Source organism: Sapajus apella, unplaced genomic scaffold (genome assembly GCF_009761245.1).
Source record: "Sapajus apella isolate SASKATOON/1434 unplaced genomic scaffold, GSC_monkey_1.0 scaffold113, whole genome shotgun sequence".
NCBI classification, from domain to species: Eukaryota; Metazoa; Chordata; class Mammalia; order Primates; family Cebidae; genus Sapajus; species Sapajus apella.
This window is the reverse complement of record NW_022437053.1, coordinates 4,225,974-4,246,881: the sequence shown is the minus strand read 5'-3', so window position 1 is coordinate 4,246,881 and position 20,908 is coordinate 4,225,974. Positions and strand designations below refer to the sequence as shown.

At 42.5% G+C, this 20,908-nt stretch overlaps 1 protein-coding gene across 3 annotated transcripts in view; it reads left to right on the top strand.

Moving 5' to 3' along the window:
* The window catches only part of GABRB3 (gamma-aminobutyric acid type A receptor subunit beta3), a 342,036-nt gene that overhangs the window by 124,401 nt on the left and 196,727 nt on the right, over positions 1-20,908 (top strand). The window contains exons 1-3 of one of the 3 annotated variants that reach the window (XM_032259967.1): positions 12,806-12,937; positions 13,791-13,882; positions 14,102-14,169. In XM_032259967.1, the coding sequence (XP_032115858.1) occupies positions 12,858-12,937; positions 13,791-13,882; positions 14,102-14,169 (240 nt within the window). In that variant the 5' untranslated portion in view covers positions 12,806-12,857. Of the gene's footprint in view, positions 1-12,805; positions 12,938-13,498; positions 13,685-13,790; positions 13,883-14,101; positions 14,170-20,908 lie in introns of those variants that run through there. The other 2 variants (XM_032259966.1, XM_032259965.1) reach the window with 2 other exon arrangements.

Sequence of the window (20,908 nt, the reverse complement as noted above, 5' to 3'; positions counted from 1 at the left end):
ACAATGCAGAAGACAAGAGTAGCTGTGGTGTCCTCTGTCACCACTGTTAGTCAACATAGTACTTGAAAGTCCTAGTAAGAGCAGTCAGACAAGAGACAGAAAGAAAGGGCATCCAGACTGAAAAGGAAGACATCAAATTGTCCTTGTTTGCAGATGATACAGTCTTATATTTGGAAAAACTTAGAGATTTCACCAAAAAAAGCTATTAGATTGATGCAAATATAATAGTGATTTTTCTCTAACATAATTACATATGTTAGAAAATTATACAATTACATAATTGCATAATTCTAACAAAATATAGTTAGAATGCATAAGATTCAGTATTTGATAGCACAATAGGGTGACTACAATCAACAATAACTGGTTGTACATTTAAAAATAACTAAAAGTATAACTGGAATGTTTGTGACACAAATAATAAATGCTTGAGGAGATGAATACCCCATTTACGTTGATGTAATCAGTGTGCATTGTATGCCTCTACCAAAATATCTCCTGTACCACGTAAATATATACACCTACTGTGTACACATAAAAATATAAACATTTTACAAGGAGAACTTGAAAACATAATAATATGGTTATCTGAACTAAAGAACAGTGGAAAAATAGACTGAAATAAAGAAAATGTGGGACTGCATCAAAGTGTCATACAAGTGTGTAATCGGAATTTCAGAAGAGGGGAGGAAACATGTTTTTGAAAATACTAGCTGCAAATTGTCCCAATAAGGTGAAAGCTATAAACACACAGATCTGAGAAGCTCAATGAATTCCAAGAAGGAGAAACAAAAAGAAAAACATGTCTAGGAACATTGAGATAAAATTGGTGATAAGTAGTGATAGATAAAAAACTTAAAGGCAACCCAGATGGGGTATATTAAGATATTATGGGCTGGGTGCAGTGGCTCATGTCTGTGATCCCAGCACTTTGGGAGGATCACTTGAAGCGAGGAGGTTGAAAGCAGCTTGAGCAACAAAGTGGCACCCCGTCTCTACCAAAAAAATTTTAAAGTAAAAAATAAATAAATTAGCTGGTCTCAGTGGCATGCACCTGTAAGTCCCAGCTACTGGGGAAGCTGAGGCAGGAGATCACATGAGCCCAGGAGTTTGAGACTGCAGTAAGCTATGATTAAACCACAGTACTCCAGCCTGGATGACAGAGCTAGACCCTGTCTCTGAAAAATTTTAAAAAAATATATGTATGTGAGGACAGAGATAATACATTTTTATTTTCTTATTGAAATACACAAGAAATTTTTACCAATTTTTATGAAATGACAAAGGAATACTATTTTTAAAGTGCTAAAAGAGAGCCTGTCAACTTTTTGACTTTCATATTTAGCAAAATAATCTCATGAAAATGTAGGCAAACTGTAGATTTTCAGTCAAAAAAAGCTAGAGAATTGTCACTAGGAGACATGCTCTAAAAGAAATGTATAGTAAGCTCCTTAGACAAAATGAAAATAATATCAGATGAAAACATGTATATCTATAAAGTAATAAGTGCTATGAACAGCAAATATGTAGATAATTAATTTAAAATATTTCGTGAAAGGTATTTATAGCAATATCAATGTATTATGGTATTTTAACATGTATAAAAGTAAAATATAAGGAAATAGCACACAATTTTGGGGTGTAGAGTTGTGCTGCGGTGAGGTTCTTGCTTTACACATTCAAGAGAATTATAGTATTTGACACTAGACTGTACTTAAAGATGAATGTTGTAAACCGTAAACACTAAAAAAGGCATAGTTTATAATCCCACAGTAAATATAGAACTGAATGCTAAAAACTTCAACCAATTGATTTTTTTATAAGGCAGGAAAAGGTGGGAAAGAGCAATCAACAGATTCAATAAACAGAAAACAAACAAAAAAAATGATGCTTGGCTTAAACTCTACCACTTCAATAATGACATTAAATGCAGATAGTTTAGATTTGCATTGTGCAAAATGGTAGCTACTAGCCACTTGTGACTATCGGGCACCTGAAATGAATCTATCCCAAATGAAGATGTACTGCAGGTGTATCTTAAAACAACCAGATTCTCAATATTTAGTATGGCCCTTTTTAAAATTTATATTTTTACTTTGATTACAGATTGAAATATATTTTGGTTATATTGGGTTCAATAAATGACTAAAGTTAATTCCATTTGTTTCCCCTTTTCAATATGGCTACAGAAATTTTTTAAAAATTACATCATGTGGCTTACATTGCGTTTCTATTAAACAGCTCTGAACTGGACAGTCCAACTAACAGGCAGGAATTGTCAGACACGTTAAAGAAGCTTGGCCTGACAAACGAAGCCCACAAAAAAGAGATTTTAACTCTAAGCAAATAAGCTGAAGTAAAAGGAAAAATTATCATAAGAGAGCTGGAGTAGTTATTAAGTTAAGACAGAGCCAGCTTCAGGCAAGCAATCCTACCAGCAATAAAGAGGACATTTTGGATAATAAAAGGCACAGTTCATCAAAAAGACATAAAAATCCTTCATGCCTATGCACCAAATAACAGTTTCAAAAGACAGGTAGCAGAAACTCAACGAACTGAAAAAAGTAACGGGCAAATAATAATATTTAAAGACATCAGCATTCCCCTCTCAGTAAGTGAGAGAATAAGTACACAGAAAATCAGTAAGGATAGATACATAAAACCCAAACATCACCGTCAGCCAACTTAACCTAAGTGACATTTAGACAACGCTCCACCCTCAAAGGGCAGAATGCCTATCTGCCCAAGTGTGCATGATATAGTCACCAATGTAAATCATGCACAGGTCAGAACTATTATCACAGCAAATTCAGAAGAGCTGAATATATAGAAAATATGTTCTCTAGGCTGGGTGTGGTGGCTCGCACCTGTAATCCCAGCACTTTGGGAGGCCGAGGCGGGTGGATCATGAGGTCAGGAGTTCAAGACCAGCCTGGCCAAGATATTGAAAGCCTGTCTCTACTAAAAATACAAAAATTAGCTGGGCGCAGTGGCATGTGCCTGTAATCCCAGCTACTCAGGAGGCTGAGGCAAGAGAATCGCTTGAACCTGGGAGGCGGAGGCTGCGGTGAGCCGAGATCGTGCCATTGCACTCCAGCCTAGGTGACAGAGTGAGACTCTGTCTCAAAAAAAAAAAAAAAAAAAAAAAAAAGAAAATATGTTCTCTAACACAATTAAATTAAAAATTAATAGCAAAATGAAGCCTGGCATATTTCCAAATGTTTGGGAATAAAAGAACATGCTTCTAAATACCTATGGCTAATAAAAATCAAAGCAGAAAATACTATGAAGTAAATTAAAATGTAGCTTACTAAAACTTTTGGAATACTACTGAAGCTTAGAAATATATAACTTTAAATACCCACATTAGAAAAGTTCTAAAAAATCGTTAAGCTTCAATCCTAAGAAACTACAAAAGGAGGAGGCTGAGGCAGGAGAATTGCCTGAACCCAGGAGGCGGAGGTTGCGGTGAGCCGAGATGGCGCCATTGCACTCCAGCCTGGGTAACAAGAGCGAAACTCCGTCTCAAAAAAAAAAAAAAAAGGAGTGGGGTGGGGAGTTGGGGAGAGATAGTAGGGGGAGAAATGCCAGATACAGGTGAAGGGGAGGAAGACAGCACATCACACTGCCAGGTGTGTACCTATGCAACAATCTTGCATATTCTTCACATGTACCCCAACCTAAAATGCAATAAAAAAAGAAAAAGAAACTACAAAAGGAAAAAGCAAAGCAGAGCCAAAGAAAGTAGAAGAAAGGAAACAGTAAAGACAGGAGCAGAAATTGATAAGCTACAGAACAGACATAATAGAGCAAAGAGGTATGACCAAAAGCAGAGTATTTGAAAAGATGCATGAAAGTAAGCAACTTTCAGCTAGACTCATCAAGATAAAAAAGAGGACGCAAACTACCAATATCAGAAAAGAAAGTGGGAGCATAACTACGTGCACTGCAGACTTTAAAAATTATGATAAGGAAATGTTATACATATTTTTCATTAATAAATTTGATAATTAGATGAAACAGACAAACTTTATGTAAATTAACAAAACTCATAAGAAATAGAAATCTAAATAGCTTATGTCTGCAAAAGATATCATATTTATTATTTAAAAATTAAGGAAATCTTCAAACTTCATTGGTTTCATTGATGAATTCTAGGAGATATTTAAGAAAGATGTAATGACAATCCTACAGAAAAACCTTTCAAAAATTATAGGAGAAAGAAACATATATGGAACCTTGCTTTCCGAGGTCAGCATTGCGCTAATACAAAAACCAGGCAAGAAAAGGCAAATATACACCAAAATGCTTATGAACATAGGCACGTACATTTTTAATAGTAATATTGAACAATCAAATCCAGCAACAGGTAAAAATATAAGCAAAATGACCAAGCAATGTGTATCCTAGGAACACAAATATTGCCTAACTTTTAAAAAATCAATGTCATTTATTATGCTAAAGAATAAAGGAGGCCAGGTGTGGTGGCCCACGCCTGTAATCTCAACACTTTGGGAGGCTGAGGTGGGCAAGGTTGGGAGTTTGAGACCAGCCTGACCAATATGGTGAAACCCCATCTCTACTAAAAATAAAAAAAATTAGCCAGGCACTGTGGCGCACACCTGTAATCCCAGCTGCTCAGGAGGCTGAGGCAGGAAAATCACTTGAACCAGGAGGTGGAGGTTGCAGTGAGCTGAGATTAGGCCTGGGCCACAGAGTGAAACTCCATCTCAAAAAAAAGAAAAGAAAAAGGAGAATAAAGGAGGAAATTAATGATTATCCCATAAATACCAAAAAAAAAAAAAAAAAAAAAAGCACCTGATGAAATTCCATACTTTTCTTGATAAAACTCTCCACAAAACTAGGAATAGAAGGCAGTTTCCTTAATGTGATAAAGGGCATCTACAGAAAACTACTTTTTTTTTTTTACTTTAAAGTCATCAAAATATTACAGAAAATTTTTCTCACACATCTTAGTGTGGTTTCATAGATACCAAGAGACTTGTGTTTTACAATACAATTATCAAAATTTCAGGAAATAGATACTCTTAAATTATTGCCAATCTTTATACCCCATTCAAGATCAACCAGTTGTCTCATTAAAATATTTTACAGCAAAATGATGGAGACCAGAATTATGCATGCATTGTGAGTTCCTGTCTCTTTGGTTTACTTTAGTTAATCAGTCTTTTCTGGACTTTGATAGTATTGGCACTTTTGAATTATTATAGGGACATTATCTTTAGGAATTCTCTTAATTTGGGTTTGTCTGATGTTTCCTCATGATTGGACTTAGCTTGTGTATTTTTGTGGAAATGCCATAAACTGATACAATAATCTTCTCACTGTCTTATATCATAGGATGCATAATTTTGATGTATTTAATTTTTTAAATTTGTTCATATTGATCTCTTGATTAAGGTAGTATCTGCCCAGCTAACTATAAAGTTACTATTTTTACTTCATAATTAATTTTATAGTTGTTTTTATAATTAATTTTGTGAAACACGTGCTTAAAAGCTATGTAATTTATTACCATTAATGATCAAAATATATCATTTATGATCCAACAATTAATGTGCACAAACTCTAATTTTCCTGTTTTATCCTTTGGGTTATAATTCATTACTGTTATTTTTTATTTTTAATCAAATCATCCCAGAATTAGTCAGTATAAAAACATTCAAGCTGGATTTTTTGTCTTTCTGACATGTTCTCATCATTCTTTGAACACCTCCTTGCTATGCCACAAATACCCCAATTCCATCTTATGCTTTCCCTGTCTGTCTCTAGAATTATCCATTTTCCCAAGTAACTCTGGTTCCTTTCAGTAGAAAATAGTATTGAGAGGCCAAAAACTGGGTGCAGAGAGTGCTCATTGCTATTGTGTTGTCACTGTTCCCAGGCCCTCTTGGTGGGTAGAAGCAGAGAGTGTGTGTGTGTGTGTGTGTGTGTGTGTGTGTGTGTGTGCGCGTGCGTGCATGTGTGTATATGTCTGTATACAGTAAGTACGTATAGAAGCAGAGAATGTGTGTGTGTGTGTGTGTGTGTGTGTGTGTGTGCGCGCGTGCATGTGTGTATATGTCTGTATACAGTAAGTACGTATATATAGACGTCTATATATTTATAAATATACTTTGAAAATCATTAGTTCACACTAATACATTGAATTGCCATCATCCCACAGGAATTATTTCTCCCTTGTTTTGTACGTGTAACTCTCGTCTCCAACAGAGACAAACTTGGCTTCCATTACTCTTTTTATTATTTTGAGACCGAGTCTCGCTTTGTTGTCAGGCTGGAGTGTGGAGGCGTGATCTTGGAGCACTGCAACCTCAGCCTCTTGGGTTCAAGTGATTCTCCTGCCTCAGCTTCCCGAGTAGCTGGGACTACTGGCACGCCCAGCTAATTTTTATATTTTTAGTAGAGATGGGGTTTCACCATATTGGCCAGGCTAGGCTTGTCTCAAACTCCTGACCTTGTGATCCACCCGCCTCAGCCTCCCAAAGTGCTGGGATTACAGGGGTGAGCCCCCATGCCCAGCGTATATCCAATTATTCTTAATACATGTACTTATTTGATTCAGCTTCCACTACGTAGCCCATCTCCCACGGCTGCCACTGCTTCCATTCCCTGTGGGCATTGTCCTTTTCCTGTTCAGGTTCTGACTCCCCATTTTGGGCCATCCCAGCACATGGGTGCCTTCCTGCCCTTGCTTGGGCTGTTTTTCTATGGCAGGTCACCTTGCCACATGAATGCCCTCCTAATCTTCACCTTGTGTATGCCCTCCTGTCGGGGAGCCCTCCTAGCACTGTGTGAACTTGAACTCCGTGTGGCAGGCTGGCCCACCCAGCGCATGACCTCCTCCTCCTGTGTGCGCTTAGAGCCTCGTGCAGGGCAGGCTTCATGCATAGACACTCTCCTCACCCTCTGAAACTGACCGCCAAACCAGACCAGCCCTCCACGGGGATGTCTTCCTAGCTTTGCCTTGGTGGTGATTCCAAACACAGGCCACTTTGCCCACCTTCCATGATCTGAGATCCGTGGCTGGCTCTCCCTGTCCAGACCTTTCTTACTTTGCTTTGGCTATGATTTTCAAACTAAGCCTCTTATGCAAAATGATGCTTTTCTCAGTTTCTCGAGCTGTGAAGCTTCGTGCCCTCTCACACTGCCTGAACTCTGGCCTGAGAGCACCTACTCCATACCAGTACACACCACGTACTTCTCTACCATTAGGACTGAACTTTTCTAGGAGGTAGAAGAAAAGGAAGAGAGGGTCGGGGAGGGGGAACAGAAGAAAAACAAGAGGAAGATGTCAACACCATACTTAATGGTAAACAATCAAAAAACAAAAAAACCCAAGCAATAGCCATGACGAAACCTGAATATTTCCCCCTAATATTGGAATAAGGCAAGCTTGTCCACTCTCACCACTTCCTTTCCACATTGCACTGGGAGCCCCAGACAGTACTGTAAGGCAGGAAAAAGAAATTTAAAATATCTACATATAGAAGAGGAAGAAATACACTCTTTGTATTCACAGATGACATAATTATCTCCTGGATATAATCCTAAGGAATCTACCAAAAAATCTATTAAGATAAGTACATTGAGTAAGGTTGGAGGATGGAATGACAATATACAAAAATGAATCATATTTATATTTACTAGCAATATACAATTGGAAGTGAAATATTAAAAATCACTTATAATAGCATAAAATATGACATCATGATAAGTTTAATGAATCAAATACTGAAGCTCTACACTAAAATCTACAAAGCACTTATAAAAAGAAGTTAAAGATGATCTAAATAAATAGAAAGATAGTTTCCACAAATTGAAAGATAGTTTTCAATGTTGTTAAGATGTGAGTTTTTCCTAAATTAATATATAGATTTTATGTAATGCAAATTAAAATCCCGTCAGGCTTCTTTATAGAAATTGAAAAGATCATTCTAAAATGTTTATGAAAATGCAAAGACCTCACATAGTCAAAGCAATTTTGGAGAAGAATAAAATTAGTTGGATTATGCTACCTTATTTCAATATTAACTTTATAGCTACATTAATCAAAACAGTATGGATTAGTATAAATATATTTAGATAAATTGATGGAAAACAGTAAATAAAATAGAGTAAAAAATCATGGCTACACACATAAGATCAATTGATTCTCAACAAAAATGTACAAGTTACCAGATTGAAGGAAAGAACATTTCAACAAATCATGTTTCATAATATGGTTTGAATCTGTGTCCCTGTTCAAATCTCATGTTAAATTATAATCCTCAGTGTGGGAGGTAGGGCCTGTGGGGAGGTGATTGGATCATGGGGCGGCTTCTTCTGGTGTATCACCATCCCCCGTGGTGTTGTCGTGACAATGGTGAGTGTGTTCTCGTGAGATCTAGCTGTTTAAAAGTGTGTAGGACCTCCCTCCTCTCTCTCTTCCTCCTGCTCCGCCCATGTGACCTGCCTGTTTCCCCTTTACATTCCAATACTATCATAAGTTTCCTGAGGCCTCCCCAGAAACAGAAGCCACTATGCTTTCTGCACAGCCTGCAGAATTGTGAGACAATTAATCCTTTTTCTTTATAAATTACCCAGCCTCAGGTATTTAGTATTTATAGCATGTGAGAACTGACTAATACACTTGATATAGAGGAATCTCAGCCCTTACATCATCCACAAAAGTTAACAAGTAACAAATAACAGGTATAAATATTAATGCTAACTTTTAAATAACATGCAGAAAATTTAAACTTTTAATTAGACAATGATTTCTAAAGTAGAATACCAAAAGTCTGAATCTTAAAAGAAAAAAAAAATGGATAAATTGCCTTTCATCTAAATTAAATTCTTCTTTTCTTTGAAAGATACTATCAAATGAAACAGCAAGGCCACAGAATGGGAGAAAATATTTACATTACATGTATCTGACAAAGGATTTATATCCCGAATATATAAAGAACTCCAGCCAGGTCCAGTGGCTCATCCCAGCACTTTGGGAGGCCAAGGTGGGTGGATCATGAGGTCAGGAGTTCAAGACCAGTCTGGCCAATGCATTGAAACCCCATCTCTACTAAAAATACAAGAAGTCAGCCAGGCATGGTGACAGGCACCTGTAATCCTGGCCGCTTGGGATGCTGAGGCAGGAGAATCACTTGAACCCAGGAGGCAGAGATTGCACCACTGCACACCAGCCCAGGTGATAGTGTGAGACTCCATCTCAAAAAAAAAAAAAAAGCTCTTACATCTCAATAAAAAAGACTGAGAATGCAACTAAAATGGGCAAAAATCTTGTATCTTCAAAAAGAAAATATGAGTGGCCAATATGTAAATGAAATATGCTTACTTAGATATCACCAGGCAAATCCAAATGTAAACCACAATGGGGTGCCACTATACACCCACCAAGATGAACAAAGAGGGTGTGGAGCAGCTGCATTTTTCTTGTGTTGTGGGTGAGATGCAAAAGCCTCCAAGTACCTTGGAATATTTTGGCAGTTCCTTATAAAACTAAACATACACTCACCACATGATTTAGCCATTTTACTCCCAGGTATTTGTCCAAGAGAAATGAAACCACATGTCCATATAAAGACCTGTATATGAATCTTTATTCATAATCACTAAAATTAGAAAAGCCCATCAACAGGTGAATGGAATACTACTTGGCAATATAAAGGAACTAACGACGGATCTGCAACACCATGAATAGATCTCAGAAACAATACCCCCAGTGAAAGATGCCAGGCATGCAACAACATGTCATCATTCTACTTATATGGAATGCCTAGAACAGGCAAAAATGAAAGTAACAAGTATAATGACAGAATGTATGTAGGTCAGAGCTTGTCTGGAACCTTCGGTGGCAGATGGGTCAAAGGGTTACAAGAGAACTTTGGGCACAATGAAAATGTACACTAGTTTATACATGTCGAGACTCAGCTAACTATACATGTAACATTTTATTTCACGTGCTATATACCTCAAGTTGCCTCAGTTATTTTTTTTTGAAGAACATCAAAATGTAGTGCCAGAAAACTTTGACACTGTTAAAAAAACAAGCTTTCTGTAAGAAAGAAGAGTGACTAAACAGAACAGTTTGGTAAAAGGCATTTGGGTCAACCAAAATGCGCAAATCAGAATAAGGTAGCATGATCACCGGATGCCTCCCAGCTATCTGCTTCCCTTCCTTCTGTTTACCTTGAGAGACTCCAAATATTTTTCAGCCCATTTAAAACCACCTTTCTATGAACAAAATGGCATTCAACTCCTTTTTCTTCTGCAGTGAAAAATTACCCTATGTGGGACTTCTGGAGCCTTTTTCTCTTCCAGTCTAAATTGAGTGCAAGTAAGAACTGGATTAATAATTTTCTGCTGATCTGGTTAATACGTAATTACTACCTAAGCAAGAGAGCACAGGGATGTGGGTACTGGTGTTCAGTGTTTATCCACCCCTACCAGGCGGCCGCCTGTGTTGGAGGGAGCTGAGCAAGGAGGAAGGGTGGCGGGCCGCATGTCTGTCCTTTGTCTCAGGTGTGGGTGCAAGCTGGGCAGCAGCTGTGATGAGCAGTAGTGTGCAGGTGTGTAAGGGCCTTATAACCCATGCATCCTGATCACACCTGTGCAGTCTTTCTCCTTGATTTTGCCTTTAGAAAAAGACTGCATTTTAGGTGACACTTTTTTTTTTTTTTTTTTTGACAGAGTTTTGCTCTTGTTGCTTAGGCTGGAGTGCAATGGTGTGATTTTGGCTCACCACAACCTCTGCTTCCTGGGTTCAAGCGATTCTCCTGCCTCAGTCTCCAGAGTAGCTGGGATTACAGGCATGTGCCACCACGCCCAGCTAATTTTTTTGTATTTTTAGTAGAGACAGGGTTTTTCCATGTTTGTCAGGCAGGTCTCAAATTCCCAAGCTCCAGTGGTCCACCCTCATCGGCCTCCCAAAGTGCTGGGATTACAGGTGTGAGCCACCACGCCCAGCCTTTAGGTGACACCTCTAATGACTTGCTTATTAGTTCACAACTCAGCCTAGGATCCCCAGAAAATATATTCTGAGGTGACATTTAGGTGATGATATGTTACTGGGGTATTTGATTCCAGTGAAAACAGGAGCAAAGGAAAAGGGAATCGAGGCATGGAAAGACAGGGAGCAGATACAAGTGTTCATTAACAGGCGGGCCACCCACTGCCAAGTATGAAGTAACTGATGGGTCCATCTCACAAGATCATCTTTGAGAGGCCAACAGTGACTGCATCTCAGGACATTTCTTAGGAGGCAATAAAGGGAGACTCCTTGGTTCACTGGATATCTGTCCATTAGCCAAAAGTCTGCCCCACAAATTTTTAACTTGCCTGAAATGTCATATTGCATATATGTGAGTACTGAGCAAATTCTGTGACATCTTAGACCTTGTGGATATTCCATGTGGGCTTGTTCCCATGTAAAGCTGCTCAGAGCTCTTGCAGAACTGGGTGCTGAGGCAGCAGCTGGGGTGATAAAGCCAAAAGCTCCACAGACAGGGTGAAGTCAAGAAGGTCTGACGTGATGCCCGGCTGGATGATAATGTTTGTAATGAGGTTTTCCAAGTCTTAGAACATATAACATGGTAGTGAGGGGGATAATTCTTGCTGTGTTGTTGGTTCCATTCAAACAACTTCATTTCATTGTTGACTTTTTATAGCCACGATCCCCAGCAGGGCATTTCTCCAAAAGAGCTGCATGCAAATAGAAATAAGCTGAACCACGAACGTGTGTGTGATACAACAGATGTAATTTTCCAGATAATTCCATTGTGCATTAACAGGACATTGAATGCAAAGCAGTGGTGAATAGACTTCCAGAAAATAATTAGGGAGCTATATTTATCTCTGAACCTTTTAGGTAGTGTGGTCACATTTTCTGTTCCAAAAATAAAATAGCTGATTTTTAGAAAAGGCAGCGATGTTTAAAATTAACGCACAGAAAGGTACCAACGTGAGATTTAGGATCTAGATTTGGATATTTACTAAGATAAAGTCTCGATGACATTAAAGAAAAGCTTAACCTTCATAGAAAAAAATGAGTCAATACAGGGAAGTAGTTATCTATTATTAACCATTCATTAAGTCCTGGAATCACGTGAAGAAGTCTACAGAACACAAAAATGAGCTTAGTGTGTAGGTTTTGTTAGTTGGTCACAAGAAGGATTGTTTAACCATCTTCCTCAATATTAGAAGTTCCAGGCACAGAGAAACTTTATTGGGGATCATTCATTAAAGAAACTTATACGACCCCTGGCCGTGGGTGAGCGGCCCCTTAGTTGTGCGGTGGTGGTCCAGAGGGCAGGTGCACCCGGTGTGAAGTGGTACACCAGGGTCCTCGTGCCAGTGCGCCAGTGTCTCCTAATGACGGCCAAGGGATAGAGGCCTGTCACTGGGAAGCAGGACCCCGGCGTTATATTAAGGACCACGGACAGCTCCGGGCGGCCCCAGAAAAGGCAGGTGTTTTACCATCTCTGGCATGACAATCCAGTCTCTAAGTCCGACTGGGATTCCCGTTTGCAGATAATAAAACACACATATGCAGTCCTTCCTTAAGCATCCATTACATTTGTATCTATGTGAGCAGAAAGGGCTCAGTGCTCCCAAGAAATGTTCAGGAGCGAGGGTGAGAGGTGCAGTTCAGGGAGCAGCTTTTTTAAAAAAGGTCCAATTTTACAAATGAAGAATCGGGCCGTGCCAGGGGCTGGAGGACGGGTCTGGCGGGAAAGCCAGGGGGTGGAGGCAGGGGCGGGGATCCCCGCGTCGCCGTGTGATGCTCGGAGGCTGCGGGGAGGGCGCATCCCGGCAGGTTAGGCCGGAGGAGCAGCGCCATGTGCTCCGGGCTGCTGGCGCTGCTGCTGCCCATCTGGCTGTCCTGGACCCTGGGGCCCCGAGGCTCCGAGCCCCGCAGGTGAGGCGGGCGGGCCCTCCCCGCGCTCTGAGGCCCCGTCGGGAGGCGGTACTCTGTCAGCGGGCACAGGCGCAGGCGGCACCCGGGGGCTCTCGGGCTGCGCCGCGGCGGGCGGTGGTCGAGCGCGAGGCCGACGTCGGGGCCCGGGGGAGGCGGACAGCGTTTCCGTCTCCGCCCGTGTCCGCGCTGCAGCTGCCGACGGTATCCACGCTCGCCCGGCCGCGGGGAGCCCCGAGGAGCCGGCTCCGCGGCCGACCCACCGCCCCGCCCGGCTCCGCGCAGCCGCGGCTCCGCTCGCCTCGTCCAGCCCGGGCCGCCCCCACGCTCCGTGGTCCCCAACCTCCGATTGTGTGCGGCGGCCGCCGAGGCTGGAGGGAGCGCCCAGGGCCCCGGCCTCGGGCCGCCGCGAGCGAGGGGGAGGGCAGGGTGCACGGCGCAGAGGCTCCGCCTCCGGCTCCGGCCTCCTCCCCCGCGCTCCCAGCGCCCGCGCGCGCTCCTCCCTCCTCCCTCCTCCCGCTCCTCCCGCTCCTCCCCTCCCCCTCCACCCTCCTCCGCTCCGGGCCAGCGCGGCGGCGGCGGCGGCGGCGGCAGCAGCAGGAGCAGCCCCGGCTGCGGGTCGCGACGGCGGCGGGGCGCCCCCTCCCCCGTGCCGGGGCGCGGCGGAGGGATGTGGGGCCTTGCGGGAGGGAGGCTTTTCGGCATCTTCTCGGCCCCGGTGCTGGTGGCGGTGGTGTGCTGCGCGCAGAGGTAGGGGCGCGGGAGGGCCGGCGGGCGCGGGAGGGCGCGGGGTGGTAGGAGCGGGGGTGGTCACGCCGCCCCTGACCCTGTTCTTGCGCCCCCCGCCCTCCCGCAGCGTGAACGACCCCGGGAACATGTCCTTCGTGAAGGAGACGGTGGACAAGCTGCTGAAAGGCTACGACATCCGCCTGAGACCTGACTTCGGGGGTAAGTGGGCTGCGCGCGGCCGCTGCGGGAAGCGCGACCCACGGCGGTGGCGGCGGCCTGGGTGGGGGAGGCGGGGGCCACAGCGCGGGGCCGCGGCGGGGTGGGCGGGGTGGGGGCGGGGGCCCCTCTCACGCGCCCCTCCCGCGAGAGCCCCCCATGCTCGGAGCCGCCCGCGCCCCGCGCCAGTGCCAGGCTGACGCTGTGTCGCGCTTCCCGCAGGTCCCCCGGTCTGCGTGGGGATGAACATCGACATCGCCAGCATCGACATGGTTTCCGAAGTCAACATGGTGAGTGCCCTCCCCGGGCTGTCCCTGAGCCCCTGGCCCGCGGTCTGAGATCACGGGCGTCCACGGGGCTGGGCCGGAGGCCTCTTCGTCCGGGCCGCGCTTCCCCGGCCCGCAGAGGGAGCCGCGCTCCCGGGCACCGGCCCTTCGCTTGCCCGGCGCCCTGCACCTGCCCTGGGCGCGCGGGGCCTCGCCGGAGCCGGAGCCGCGGAGGGTGCACCCTGCCTGCGGAGGGGTCCAGGCCGGCCTCGCGCGCCCCCCGCCGCCGCCCGTGCACTCCCAGCCCTTCCAGGGTCCGCCCCCGGTCCCGAGGCTTCCGAGCCGTGTCTCGCCTCCGTAGCAACAGGCGCTGGGAGCCGGGAGGTGAGTGTGGGGGCGGCTCCTGTGTTCTAGGTAAGAGCGCTTTGGGCTTCCTTTGTTGTGCTTTGGAAGGAGACGCCGGCTGCGGGAAAGGGAGCGAACGCGGGGGTCTGCGCGCTCTGGGGGTGTCTGCGGAGTTTCCGGGCGGCCTGCTGGGCTGGGAGACCAGGGCCGGCCCCGCCGGTCTCTGTCCGAGGTGCTGACGGGGCTCCGAGAGCAGGAGGCCGAGCCTAGGCGGGCCTCGGAGGAGCCGCTCTGCCCGGAGAGGCGCGGGCTGCTGACCCCTGGGGTCACTCGGGTCTTTGGTGCGTGCAGACTCGGTTCGATCCTCTGAGCTGCGGAAAGCGGAGGTCGGTACCCACAGGTGCGGAGCGGGCTTTTGCCAGGAACGCTTTAGGAGGTCAGGGACTCAGGAGAAGGATGACTCTCTCATTTTTTAATTCGGCTGAAATGCCGTGGAATTTGAGAACTAGTTTAGTTTTCTGCTGAGAGGCACTCTAGAAGGAGCATTGGTAAACAATATTATTTTGGAATAAATCGTTTGGCAACTTTTTGTCGGATATGCAACATTGAGAATGCAGTGAGATACCGTTTCGGATCCACTCGGTGACTTCTCATCTCTGGTGTACGCCGGAATCACGTGGGCAAACTTGCTTTAAATGCATGCTCGCTAGTTTCTCTAAGGGATGCTAATCAAGCTTGGCTGGAGTCTTGGGGTCTCTGCGTTTAAAACTACTTCTGCAAATATTTTGAAGCAGATATTTTGTGGACAACATTTTGAGAAACTTTGCAGTAAATCACAGAGATACGAACATTTACAAATAAAATGAAACTATTTTTTAAAATAGATATTAGTGAGATAATTTTAAAATGCCTACCACAAAGGATTTTGTAAGAAGAAACTTTTGGCCACACCAAGCTAGTCTCGTTGATTTTTCACTCTTAATCTCAAGCTTTTAAATTTACAATATATATTTTAAGATGTACCTGTTTTCAAAGTATATCACTTAGGACATTTGTAAGTCAAATATTACAACAGTTAAAAGTGTTAGCAAGAAACCCAGAAGGGATGTAGCTACATAAATTACCTTACAGTAAAAATTAACATTATGTATATTTTAGTTTTTTGTAATACTATAAAAAATAGTTTTTTTTTTTTTTTTTTTTTTTTTTTTTTTTGAGACGGAGTTTCGCTCTTGTTACCCAGGCTGGAGTGCAATGGCGCGATCTCGGCTCAGCGCAACCTCCGCCTCCTGGGGTCAGGCAATTCTCCTGCCTCAGCCTCCTGAGTAAAAATAGTTTTACTCAAAATGTTTGTTTTATGGTTTTGAGGAAACAGGTTAATACATTTAAGATCCACACTCTGTAATCTGCGATTTTCTAAATTGGGGATTTCACATTCTCTAGAGAAGACAGTTAAGGACAGAAGTTAATTGACTATTTGGTGGATTACGATGTAAGAGGATGGCAAGCGGGAGAGAAAACGTATGGATTTGACCCTTTGAGAACACTGTACGATCGTGAGGTGATTCCAGGAGGGAGGAGAGTGCGTTGTTGCACAGCATCACATATTTGTTGGAGTCGTTTTTAAAACTTGGTTTCCAGTTGTTCTGGCATCATGCTGATAGTTGGTACGTTTAAAAAACTTCATCAATATTTGCCTAATTCATAGTCTGTGAATTGAAGTGTCTTGATTTTCTCTGAACCCAGTAACAGAAAGACGAATTGACGATACAGGCCGTTGTATTCATCAATCTTTAAGTGTATATTACATAGCCAATAGCTAGCTATACATAGCATACCATCATATACTTGTATGCCTTTTTTGCATTCTTATGATAGTAATTTTTCTTGCTCTGTAAACACAGACTAATTATAAACAAATGTTGAAGATGAGTAGGATTGGAGACCGAAGGCTATTGGGCAGATGTGAATGTCAGCCATTTAAAATATATTCCTCTCCCAAGCAGATTGGTCACATCATGTTCTAGAAAACTCTGATTTTCCTTAAAATATTTGTGGATGGTAATAGCTATGATATTTCACCTGTTACTAAAGGAACCTCAAATGGAGTAATGGTTAAATATCGTTTAGGGACTCACGTTTTAGAGTTAATGAACAGAAAATATACGAGCATAGGATTAGAGCTCCTACTCAGTCACGTTGTTCGAAAACAGTGAAATCTATTTATGAGTTTTATTAATCACCTTACTGGTCACACAAAACTAAGTGTGGTAAGTTATGAAACTGAAGAAGTGGTCTCACTTTAAGCATGTTGTAAACCGTTAGAGTAGATATGACAACAGGTGATTAATAAAGCTCATGAATAGATTTTACTGTTTTCCAACAACGTGACTGAGTAACAGCTTTAATCCTATGCTCCTGTATTTTCTGTTCATTCCCTCCAAAATATAGCAACAGGTAGGATGTGGCACGTTCCATCAGAGAAACAAATGATAGAGGCAGGCAGAAGAGGGAGGGAGGAGGAGGGTTGGGAGAAGCTGGCTAGGAAGAGGGAGGTATTTGACGTGGAAAGCTTCATGAAAGAAATTATATTTAAATTGTGTGAGGGGTAGGAATAGAATTCTGACTGGTGTGCTTGGAGGAGGATATTCTGGGTTAGGGAAGAAAATGGCAGAGTTATGAATGGATAGATGAACAGGATGAGATTTAGAAGGGGAGATTCGAGAGAAGAAGTTGGAAAAGCAGGACAGACCCCTGTGCACCTAGGACCTTTTGCAGGAGGCCAAGGACTTCAGGTAATAATTTCACGAAATAAGGAACCTGTAAATGGTAAAGGTTTTAAAGCAGGTAATTGACATGATTTGAGATGTGGCATAAGATGAATATTTTGGCCAAAATGTTAATTGAGTTAAAGGACTTAGGATGGTGAGGTAGAAAGAATGAGGGATAAATGACCTTTGAAGATTCTTTCTTGAAATTTTCCCCTCAGGTTTTGATCAGCGTATTTTTGAAAACCTGTATTTAGTGAAATAAATACAACTTCACCAATGTTTGAAAGAAGTCTCAATGTTGAGACTGTGTATCTCAACACAGGGTGAGACGTGTGTGCATTTACTCTTGAGTTTTTTGAGGGTGATTGCAGAGAATAGCAACAGACACCACAAGAGTGATGCTGTTGTTGCTTTTTGCTTTAAACAGTCATCGACTCCAGTTCTTATCTCCTGGTAGCCTGTGTAGACCGCGCCTCCACGAAACGTCTCTGACCTCAAATAAGCACATTCTCAGATCTCGTCATTCATTTTGGTATTTTGCGGAAACAATCTGGGAAGGAGATGTGAATGTTTGAATATTTAGCATTGGTTTTGCCTTACCTTGCTTCATGGATAGTGGAGTGCTACATTCTATTGTTTTCTAAATCTTTTCCTACACTCTTTTAAATTGCCTGTCCTGACACTTGACAACAAACATTTTGTTTTATGTTACTTCCCTCTTGTTTATCTTAGCCCATTTTAAAATTTTAGATAATCTTTAAAAATAATACATGGCTACATAGTTATTGAGATTTAGTCCATGCATTTCTTTAGGTGAGATGGCATATGTCCAAGAACACTGTCTGCTGAAAATCACTGTGTGCTGCACACTTTGGTGCTTACCAGTGGTTCTAGGGAATGATAAATGTGTCGAGTAGGTAGATGAAGAGATCAACAAGTGGAAAAGGTATTGCAGGTATAGGAAACATAAAATATTGAAAAATAAAAAAATGAGGGATTTTTAAAATTTAAAAACACTTATTGTTTTTAAGTCAGTTTTAAAACATGTATTAAAATGAGCCATTGTTTGATCTGTTAATTTGGAGAGGTTACATGTGCTTACTTTTTACCTTACTAAGTATCTGGTATTAGGGACATAAAACTAGATTCAGACTCCAGTGATAATAGTGATAATTTCTGTGATTTAATTTGAACTTTGTTATTACTTCATGTTTATTAAAATTAACTCCACCCTAATGAAAGCGTAACTACAAGACTTTTTTTTCATTTCATGCATATAAATAATAAATTATTGTCCTTTTTTTAAAAAAAATTAGAGTTCCTTTTGGGCAACATATAAATGTGTATTTTTAGTTATCATGAGACATATTCATCCATTATGCTAGCTGTTTTGTGTTCATTCCTCACTTGTTGCATTTTCTTCTCATAAAATCATTTTTTTAATGTCCAGGTGTAAAATAAGTGTGGTGCAGATGAACATAATTTTAGCACATTTCAAGAAGCAGCTTTGGAGCCGTATCACTACTAAATGGATGCAGTCTCAGCCACTTACAAAATCACCCTCACCCACACAATTTGCGCTATTATTTTATATTTTTCTTTCTCCTTTTTAGAAGAGGGGCAAAGAGGAGAGGACGATTCAGGCTAGAGTGAGCTAGGATTAGAGGTTTGGAAAATGCAGCTTTTAGACATCTTTTGACCACATTCATTTCAGTCAGTCCTCCTTCCCCCCATTTCAGTGTCTAGAGGCTGCTTTGCCGTCAGTGAGTGCCGAATGAGCACACTGGGTGTCTGGTCCCTGGCTAGGTTCTCAGGCACAAGGAGCTGAACCCCAGGGGTCCAGGTAGTGTGTTCAAGAAGAACCTTATAGCATTGAGAGCTGTGGGTTCTGTTTTCAGTCCCTGGGAACCTCTAGCCTCAGGCAAGTCACTGAATTCCTAATCCTCAGGAATTCAGTCGGAGGTTTCCAGATGCCCACCGTGTGCAGAAACAGTTGATACCAAAGTGATACCATAAGGGGCTGAGCTCTGCAGAGGAAACCTGAGTGAGGGCACCTGCCTCACATGTTAGCAGGCTGTCTTTCACCAATTGCTTCTGGAGAGGCCAGGGCCATATTCAGAGTTTGCATATGAATTGCTATTAGCAGTTTAAAGGTAGGAAATGCGCTAATGCTCTTATTATCAAGCATGCTGGGGGATGACTCGGCAGAAAGGAAGACTGTTTTCCTGACCCAGTTGGGGTTGGAAAACTGCTTACATGGAAGGCACTTCAGGGGTAAGGCCCAGGGTGTGTGTCTGTGCTTGGTTCCAGGTTGCTGCCTTTTGGACGTGAGACTGTTTGTTGAGCACATTACTTTTCACTGACGGTATGTTTCATGCATAAGTTATGATCATACATCAGTGCTGGAGCACTGATAAGAAAGCACATAATGAACTTCAGAGATGGATGACAATAATACCTTATCTAATATGCTCTTTAGGAAGATAGGCCTGTGCTTAATATTAGAAGTTATGGTATAGAGGGCAAAAAGAGAGTGCTTTTTGCCTTTGCCCCAGGGAGGTTGTAAAGCTTATCTTACACCTCTTAAAAATGGATCTTACATGCATCTTCCTGTTGTGGACGGCCTCTTGCTTGAGCCTGCGCTGGGCCCTGGGATTTTGTGGCATGTTGTATTTAGTTTGAAGCGATGGGGCAAATTTGCTTGTTTACCTGTAGTTAAAGAATTACATCTGGTAGGTAATTGAGTTGCAGTTGACAAATTATGACTGATGTCTGTGTTTGACTCCAACATTTGGCTTCTCCAAAGATAAAATATGCTGCTTTATTTCCTTAGATAATGGTAAATAAAATGAGGCCAAAAACATGGCTGTTGCTTCTTGGGCTAATTGCCAAATGAAGGTATCTTGTAGATTTGGTTCCCGTTTAAATGAAGAACGGAGTAGATGTTAATGAGGAGGGGAGTGTTCTTTTAATGAAACACATGCAGGAGTGAAAGAAATGCTCAGTAGCAGGTGTACAGTTCTAGGGTGTCACGTCTCTTGGAAAGAAAGGCTCAAGTTTGGGACTGCAGACTTCTTCATTTTCACAAGGAAAATCATCTGAATTCAGAATCTGATTTTTCAGAATCTAATATGAGTGACAGCTCTTCTTTTCTTATATGTATAACCGAACGTTTCTTTCTCATAGGGGTCTGTGTCTTATGCCTGCTGGTCATTGCATTTTGATGACTGGCAAACATTTGGAATAAATAAATGAAGCCTATCAAACCTTTGAAATCTTTTGTCATTCATGTTGAGGTGTGACCTAGGGAGTTGGTGACTAACAGTTTTACACCATTCTTCAGTTTATAAAATGCTTCGGGTATTATGTCATATTTGATTTTCAAACTTGGTCATCAGCTGGTGAAGTAGGTAATAGAGGCGTTAACCTCATCTCCATTTTTTAGGTGAGAAAAGAGGCTCAGAAATAGTCCCAATGTTCTCACTCTTACTCCATGGCAGAGCTGGGAGTGGGTTCTGTTTCTTTGGTCTTTCTACTCATCATGCCACGGGGCAACAAAACATGCTCCATTAGGGACTCATGGGGCTTTATCTTCTTCAGTGACCTTCACTGCTGTCTAAATTGGGCATTTTCCCATTCTGCATGTC